General features: G+C 40.5%; 1 protein-coding gene and 1 long non-coding RNA gene across 7 annotated transcripts in view; both read right to left on the bottom strand.

The window, feature by feature from the left end:
- Positions 1 to 8,736, bottom strand: part of LOC107838084 (uncharacterized) — a 178,378-nt gene that overhangs the window by 120,793 nt on the left and 48,849 nt on the right. The gene's annotated exons all lie outside the window — the stretch shown is intronic.
- spega (striated muscle enriched protein kinase a) overlaps positions 1,784 to 8,736 on the bottom strand; it is a 50,369-nt gene continuing 43,416 nt past the window's right edge. For all 6 annotated transcript variants that reach the window (XM_016679404.1, XM_016679405.1, XM_016679407.1 and 3 more), the window contains 7 exons: positions 6,403 to 6,567; positions 5,555 to 6,122; positions 5,024 to 5,263; positions 4,731 to 4,954; positions 4,573 to 4,648; positions 3,755 to 3,904; positions 1,784 to 3,665 (listed from right to left, as the gene is read on the bottom strand). In XM_016679404.1, the coding sequence (XP_016534890.1) occupies positions 3,428 to 3,665; positions 3,755 to 3,904; positions 4,573 to 4,648; positions 4,731 to 4,954; positions 5,024 to 5,263; positions 5,555 to 6,122; positions 6,403 to 6,567 (1,661 nt within the window). In that variant the 3' untranslated portion in view covers positions 1,784 to 3,427. The remainder of the gene's footprint in view (positions 3,666 to 3,754; positions 3,905 to 4,572; positions 4,649 to 4,730; positions 4,955 to 5,023; positions 5,264 to 5,554; positions 6,123 to 6,402; positions 6,568 to 8,736) is intronic.

Raw genomic sequence — 8,736 nt, 5'->3', positions numbered from 1 at the left:
TCTATGTACCTTCATAATATATCCATGATTTACCGTGTAAACTTGTTAAAGTGCGCAAAATGCGTTCGGGACAGAAGGTTACGGTCTGAATGTGACTTAAAAAGCCGAAACTAAACTACGGTATAAAGCCGAAACTAAACTACTAAACTACGGTATTCAAAGACAGCTTTGAATAACAACTGTTCAGTTGTTACGAATAGTGTTTTTTGGATGTCTAGGTTGATGCAGGCTGCAACCTTATAGACTGGTTCTAAAAACAACCTCAAGAGCAAAACTTTTTTAAACTTTTATTTTTCCTTTGAAGTGGCAGCAGCTCAGGAACGCCCAGTTCGGGTCTCCTTGAAACTGCCTACAGTAAGGGAGCATCACGAAAAAGTTTCTTTAACGTCAACAAAAACTGTTTACGTAATTTTTATAAATAAAAAGAAAATGTATGCAATACAATATTTTTTTATGTTTGAGCAAAATAATTCTTTTTTGTTCCCTTTACGATTAAGAATTATGTGGGGGGAAAACGTAACTGCGAAATAATAAATATATATATATATATATATATGCGTACATCCGCACTGGCCACAATATCAGGTACACGTCTTTCTTCATATAACTTCCTCAAGTCTAATTCAGATATAAAATAACAGTCCTCGGAGATTTTTATTCATATTCTTCCGTAATATTACTACACGCTTCCTCCAGAATTGTTGCCAAAGTCGCCATAACGCTATTTTTTATTTACTGAAGATTATTTGTCGAAAAGACAAAACATATACAAATGCTGTACAAAATCCAATAAACTGACCTTATGCATTATGGATTATTCTTTTTCTTTTTCAGTCCTGAGGGGCAAGCGAGGAAGATAAACTTGTTTTTGGGCGCTTTTTTTTTTTTAGTTTTTGTGTTTAGTAGTACCTCTTCTAGCCACAAGAAGGCACCCACGGCTGAGTTCATGGCGTATTCTCAAGTAGTCAAATTTGCCTAATTATCAATATCAACGCATTCCAATTTCAGCCTTACCACACAATCCATTTCATAACCATTAAATCCATTGCAGATTGTCATTATCGGTTGATGTTTTGTCTTTTTTTTTTTTTTAAGATTTTTTTGGCTCTATAGTGGTCTTTATTTGAAAGTGCTAAGACTCCTGTCTTAGCACTTTCAAATAAAGACCACTATAGAGCCAAAAAGACTCAGGCAGCTGTGGCACATAGCAATCTTTACCTACATTCCTATGTAGGTAAAGAGAGAGGGAGGAGACATGTGGCAAAGGTCATCAAGCCAGGAATTGAACCTGTAATGACCGCATTGAGGACTAAGGCCTATTTATGTGGGATGTGCTTAACCCATGGGCCACCACAGCACCTCTGATATTCAGTCTTTTTAAGGAATTATGGACAGAGATGCTCATAAAAACTACTCAGGATTTTCTGAAAACTAGTATTAAGATTCATAATATTGGGGTCAAGTATGCACACCTCAACGTACCAAGTGAGAATGATTTTTATTCTCACTTGGTACGTTGAGAATAAACGTACCAAGTTTATTGGTACCATATTCAGTCCACCATATGGACTGAATATGGTGGACAAATTCAGTCCATTTGTCCACCATACAAATGGACTGAATTTGTATGGTGTGTTAGTAGCATAGCTAACCGTATGCTTCTGCATGTGAAAATGACTGCCGGATACTTTCTAAGGTCAGAGAAAAATAACGTTTAGGTCATGTTCCCTTGCCATTCAGGGCTCCCATAGACCCTAAACCACACTTAGCAAAACACATAATATTCTGAAATGTATGAATATTTTATTACATACTATCTCGTAAAAACATTTTCATCTTTTTCCACATATAAACACCGCAACTGGGTACATTTACAAATCTTGAACCATCCAAAGTCATACAAAAGGACTGATAGAGCAATACATGAGGCATTCAAATGTTACAAGGACTCCATGTATATTTGCCTAAATGTGTGTATGGATGAGTTACCTCTTGTAATATCCAGATACTGCAACCAGCTGATGAAGACACACATTAAATATGAACATTTTTGACATTTATCCGAGGCACTGACTGGACGACCGAGATTTAAGCAACCAGATCAACCGACTTGTAATACTGACAAACTATGGCAACTAAGTGTCACATTACACTTTATAGAAAATCCACTGTTCACAGCTGGATCATGATTTAGAGTTGATCACAGAGCAAGAAGCTGTACAACAGATTCCCCATAAACAGTTTCCCTTTAGACTCAACATCAATAACAAGCATCTTCTTTATTACATTTTTTTTTCTTTTTCGCCTTACAGTTATATCGAAAACTGACTCAAAAATATGCACACACATGCAAATAAATTAACATGAAAAAGCAAACATATCTTAAAGAAGGGAAAAACAATATTTTTGGTGTTTTAAAATGAGAAAATGTAGAATAAGTTAGCAGTTTTAATAGTGGTACATTAGCATGACGATTATCACCAAACTGCATGACAAAAATGGGTTTTTAAGATAAAACTATTAAAGAAAGCATCTTGGTATCAACAGTGGTGGGCACTGCTAACTGAAAAGTTAGCTATACTAAACCTAAAGCCCTAATCATCAAGATTAGTTCCGCTAATGCAAATGCACTACACCAACATTGTATTTAGTGGAAGCTAATACTAATGTTCTATAATTCAGTTATGTTAGCACATTTATGTTTTTATCTTGTTCTGTGCTGCATATTATTTTTGTTTCTGTATGTTTCTTGTACCAACTTAAGTTGGGGTTTAGCATTAGCTAGACTTACAACCCTCAAGAACCAATTTAATTATGACATAATTTCCTTGTTCTATAATTCAGTTACATTTTTTAATTTATGTTTTTATCTTGTTCTGTGCTGCATATTATTTTGTTCCTGTATGTTTCTTGTTTGCTTTAAAGTTATTTGGTAAAAAGAAAATGAAAAAGAATGTTCGGAGAGGAAACAGAACTGGTAGCAGATGTCAAATGGTTTTCAACTGAAAGTTTACAAAACAACCAAGTAAATTAGTGCTTTAGAATTAATTTGGAAATATTAATTTAGGGTAAACTAAGTGCACTTTTCTAGGTTAGCAAATGGCTGAATGAAAAATTAGTTATAGTATAGTGGGCACACTTCCAGTTATGAGTGGAAGTGTGCCCATCACTGGATATCAAATGTAGGGCAAATAAAAGGCAAAGTTAGAATTAACAAATGACAAAGAGGCTAAAACCAAAAGTCTTCCTGTCCTTTTAATACAGTTTATAAGGAGTTCATGAGTTGAATGTATTCTCTGTGGTCTGCAGCTCCTGTTAAGTTTTTATTTGTTCCAAAGTAACACATGGATTCCCGTGTGGGTCCAACTGTCTGCCCACGGTGCTTGGTATCAGCAGTTGTTCTGTTGGGGCTACTCCTGCCCAGTGTTCACTTGGGACTGGGTAGGTGTGGCATGGTGCCAGACGCTGGGTTGCGTGGTGAGCCTTGGTAGGTGCGCAGCAGCACCTTGTGCTTGGTGGCGGTCTCTGTGCGACAACTCTGCTGCTCCACCAGGAACTCCTTCAGTCGGCTGGAGGTGAAGGTGAGCGTCTGCCTCCGGAGTTTCATCAGGTACGAGTCCTGCAGCCAGGCCTGGGTGAAGCAGTCACGCGTGGTTGGACGAGCCCTGAAAACACACAAATGCAATTTAGGATCTTTATGCTCATAAATCTTGCTGATTTTTTATCACATTATGTTGGATAAATGAGCAGTCACCATGGATAACTGCTCAACATCTTCTTGAGAAAAACTGAGGCACTTTGGGAAACATTTGGGTAAAGTTTGCTAGGGTCAAACTTGGCCATCAGGATTTTAGATTCAACTTGCCGAGGGTCCTTATCTTCAAAGGGCAGTCGACCACTAAGCCTGAGAGAAAAGAACAAACAATATTAAAAGCTTGACAGCAGCTACAGTACAGAACATATCACACTGAACCATTAACACTTCATACCATAAGTGAGGTTGTGTGAAGTATGTATGAGAAGTCAGAGGTAAACCAAGACTCTTTGCCATGTTTTAAAAATACTCAAAGTTTTTAGATTATGCAGCCTTTTGGTATTTGACTGTTGATTTGATAACTGCTTCTTTTGCCAGCCAGAAAACAAATTCCTCTCATTAAACCTAAATTGCTAGGGTGGATGAAAGAAATAAAATGAAATAACATGAGACTTATGTAGTGCTTTTCAGGAGCCTCAAAAATGCTTTACAATGAAATGAGTCATTAACATTCACACACTGATGGTGGCAAGCCACTGGATAGCAGCTACAGCTGTACTGGGATAGTCTAAAAATGGATGAATGAACAGATGGACAAATGGACACACAAACAATGAAATTGTTGGATGGACAGATGGTCAGTCAAACTGATGGACAGATGGATGGGCTGATGGATGATTTGAAAATTCAGAATTAAAAAACATTTCTCCTGTCCAGTAGATCATCTCCACAAACTGTTATTCCAATTCTCTCGCATCAGGAATCCAGACTGACCTTCCAAAAGTAAATGATGACTTTAAGGATGTGATGAGACTTACATGATGTAGGTGACGACACCAACGGTCCAAATGTCAGCAGGAGGACCAACAACTTCCCCTTTGATCATCTCAGGAGCTTAACAGGAGGAAGATGCTTGAGAATCAAACTGTGCTTTTGTTTTGAAGTGTGGAAGATGAGTTGTGACATGGATCCTTACCCATGTACTCCAAGGTTCCTGCTCCTGTGCCCTTGGGTTCCAGGTTGAGGGGGTTGAAACTTTGAGCACTGCCAAAGTCTACAATCTTAACCACGTTAAGGTTAGTCACCAGGATGTTCTCAGGCTTGAGGTCTAGGTGGAGGACTCTGCGGTTGTGGAGGTACTCCACCGCCTGGAGGATTTGAACCAGGTAGCCAACTACATCATCTTCTGAATACCGAAACCTTAAAAAAAGGGAGCATTTAAACAGCTGCCTGAGTCTATAAACCTCAGCTTGATATTCTCCTTCCTACCTGTCAGCGAGGCTGAACAGCAGCTCTTTGCCAGTGCAGTATTCAGCCACCAACACCAGGTACCGTGGTGTGACATAGGCCTCGTGGAGAGCCATGACCTTCTCACTATGAAGTGACTTTAGGATCTCATACTCCTTCAGCACTCCCTGCTTGCTATCCTGGCTGTAGGGAATGATTTTGGCCATGTAGATCTTCCCGGTGGCGTTCTCCCTGCATTCGCGGATCACCCCAAACCGACCTCTGGACACAAGAAATACAGCAGCTTCAGCTACAGGAGGCACAAATCTAATCTGATCAAAAGATGAACCTCCTAAGATACCACTGGACATACTCTTTTACTCTTTAAGGACACTTTTTCGATGTGAGTTATAACACATTAAATTTTTATTTGATGAAAATAATGTATTTTTGAACAGAATTTTGAATTCTAAATTAAAAAAATAAGATTAAACAAGAATATTTGGAGGGTGTTTCATGGAGTATTCCAATTTTCCCCTGACTACAATTAGATGCAGTTGGATTCTGTCTAACCTGGCCTTCTCATCCAGGAAGGTGTATGGTTTCTGTGGAACTCCTTGTCTCAGAGCAGTAGAGGGCGTGCTGTGTCCAGATGGGGTACCTCTGATCGGGGTGTTGGCACCCTCTGCAATGGGGCTCAGGCTGGAGGCCTGGAGAACTGGTGGGGAAAAAGACACCGGGGTGGGAGCCACTTGTGCCTTGGTGGCGGTGGTGGGGACGTAGCTGGGTACGGATGCAACCAAAGGTTTGGTAGGGGTAGAGGGCGGGCTTACAAGAGGAGGCGGGGTCTGGGTCATAGGGGTCACCACGTTTATCGGACTCTGGGGCTTGAACAAGATGAAGGACGGAGAGGCTTTGACTGTGCCAGAGGAAGGCAGAGCACTGCTTTGCTTTTCCTCTGGGCTTATGCTAGCAAACAATGATGGAAAACCTATGGGAGGGTCAGAGGTCAGGGCAGATGGAGGAGGAGGAGAGGTTGAGAAGGTGGAAGTGACTCTGACATCTGGGTTAGGTTTCAGCGCTGATTCAGGTGGAGTTGGGACTGTTTTTACTACAGCAACTGCAGGTGAAGCTCCTCCTTCTGCACAACAGATACAAGACAGTGATCACTAGGAGATATTGGTCTCATGTTATGGAAACTACATCTGCATTCAATATCTCAGTCTGCATCAAGAAACTGTCATAAAGCAGAAGAGAAGACGGAGGATAACTTCATCATACTGTTTCTTCTTTAATTGTTTATTATAACCTTTTGTCATGGTTATTACTCTAATTTGTCATTTCCACTTCCTATATAATTCCTGTATTGATCCACAATAATAATAATATTATTGATTGTCTATATTAAGGCGAAAACTCACCTGTTGAGTCCAGGCTGACTGGAACAGAGCAGTTGCTGTGAGGACCTTGTCCTGCCTTATTGACGCAGGAAACTCTGAATCTAATAGCCCCCCCTGGTGGAAGGTCAGTGACATTGTAGTAACAGTCAGCTATCCCAGTGGCCACAGTTACCCAGTTAGAATCAGCTACAGAAAAACACAAAAGATTTATTTTTAAAAAACGTACAGTAATAAAGCATGCTGCACGAGTTCAGCATTACGACACACAAAAGATTAATGAACAAGATCAACCTTAGAGAACATATTGTAGTTAACATTATGGCCACTAGGTGGGAGTGTTGGCATGCTTATCAAGTAAATAATTAGCTTAGCATCTGTCACAGTGTCTAATTCCCTCTTAAGATGAATTGAAAGCAGCTTGACTTATATAAGCAACCAATTTAGTAACTTTACACAAATATGACTGTGGACACTTTTAATAAATACTTAATCTTCTGCTCCAAATCCAGGGTTCATAAACATTCCAGACTTTTTAACACTCATTTCCAGACTTCTCAGGCCTTTATATTTATGCACATTTTATAATATAGAAGCTACTTTTAGAATCATCAGGGCTTAAACATGGAACCTAAAAATGTAAGGAAGAAAGGACGGAAAGAAGACAGGTCACAAAAAGGAAGAAAAGAAGGATGGAAGGAAAGAAGGAACAAAAGAAGGAAAGAATAAATTAAGGAAGAAAGGATGCAAAAATAGAAAGGATGACACTAAGAAATGAAAAATAGAACAAACAATGACAAAATGAAAGAAAACAACAGAATCAAGTAAAGACAAGAGGTAGAAAATAAAACAAAGTAGGAAAAAAATGCAATGACTGACAGAAGGAAAGAGGGAAAGAGGGAAGAGGGAGGAAGGAAGAGAGGAACAAAGGAAAGAAGAAAACAAGAATGAAATGCATCAAGAAACGTAGAAGAAAGTGATGAGGAAACAAGGAAGAAGGAAGACAGGGAATAAGAAAAGAGAAAAATTGAATTAGACAAAGACAAGGATGGAAGGAAACAAAATGAGAAGAAAGGAAGAATACAAGTCAAATGAAAAAGTTGGAGTGATACATAGAAGGGAGGATAAAAGACAACTTAAATGGAAGGATGTAAGAACATGAGTAATGAAATAAGGAGAGAAGTAAGAAAGTACACAAGGACGATGGCAGGAAGTCAAAAAGAAGAAAAGAACATGAAGATAAAGAGACATAAGGAAGAAAACATGCCACTTGAAATATTAAAAAAATTAGAGGCTGAAACCTTACACATGATCTGAACTCTAGTGGTGTTCCGTTGTTGGACTTCTGTGCTCGTCACAGATTATCCATAACGGACACCATGTTCAGGCATAAGGGTGTCCATATGTGCACTTGGCACCAGGACACCCTAGGTCGCAGTTCGATGATCGACTTTGTCATCGTTTCATCGGATCTGCGGCCGTATATCTTGGACACTCAGGTGAAGAGAGGGGCGGAGCTGTCCACTGACCACTACCTGGTGGTGAATAGGCTCCGGTGGTGGGGGAGGATGCCGGTCAAACCTGGCAGGCACAAATGTGTAGTAAGGGTCTGCTGGGAACGTCTGGCGGAGTCCCCTGTGAGACGGAGCATTAACTCCCATCTCTGGCAGAACTTCGAACACGTTCTGGGGGAGGTGAGGGACATTGAGACTGAGTGGACCATGTTCCGTGCCTCCATTGCCGAGGCGGCTTATCGGAGCTGTGGCTGCAAGGTTGTCGGTGCCTGTCACGGCGGACACCCTTGAGCCCATTGGACACCTTTGGTGAGGGTCAGTGTCACACTCAAGTGCTCCAAGCAGGAACGAACCATTTCATGCAGATTCAGGGGAGTTCAGGGCAAAAACGGATGTGTGTTTTTTGGTCTGGGGGGGGGTAACATAAAATTTTTACTGCTAAAAACAATTTTTGAAAATACAATACGATTAATTTTGTATTTGACAGGACCCCAATTTTTTCATTTTATTTCTATGAACAAAATATAAATAATTAAATTATGGAGGGCCCCCTGATGGTCAGGGCCCCTAGAATTGTCATCACTTTTCACCCCTTTACCGCGCCCCTGGTGAGGGATGCTGTCAGGCTGAAGAAGGAGTCCTATCAGGTCTTTTTGGCCTGTGGGACTCCAGAAGCAGCTGATGGGTATCGGCAGGCAAAGCGGAATGCGGCTCGGGTGGTTGCTGAGGCAAAAACTCGGGCATGGGAGGAGCGTGGAGAGGCCATAGAGAACGACTTCCATACAGATTCAAGGTGATTCTGGTCCACCATCTGGCATCTCAGGAGGGGGAAGCAGTGCAGCAC

The sequence above is a fragment of the Poecilia formosa genome, unplaced genomic scaffold (genome assembly GCF_000485575.1).
Source record: "Poecilia formosa unplaced genomic scaffold, Poecilia_formosa-5.1.2 Scaffold210, whole genome shotgun sequence".
Taxonomy (NCBI): Eukaryota; Metazoa; Chordata; class Actinopteri; order Cyprinodontiformes; family Poeciliidae; genus Poecilia; species Poecilia formosa.
The sequence above is the reverse complement of the archived record's forward strand: the minus strand, read 5'-3'. Positions and strand labels throughout refer to the sequence as shown.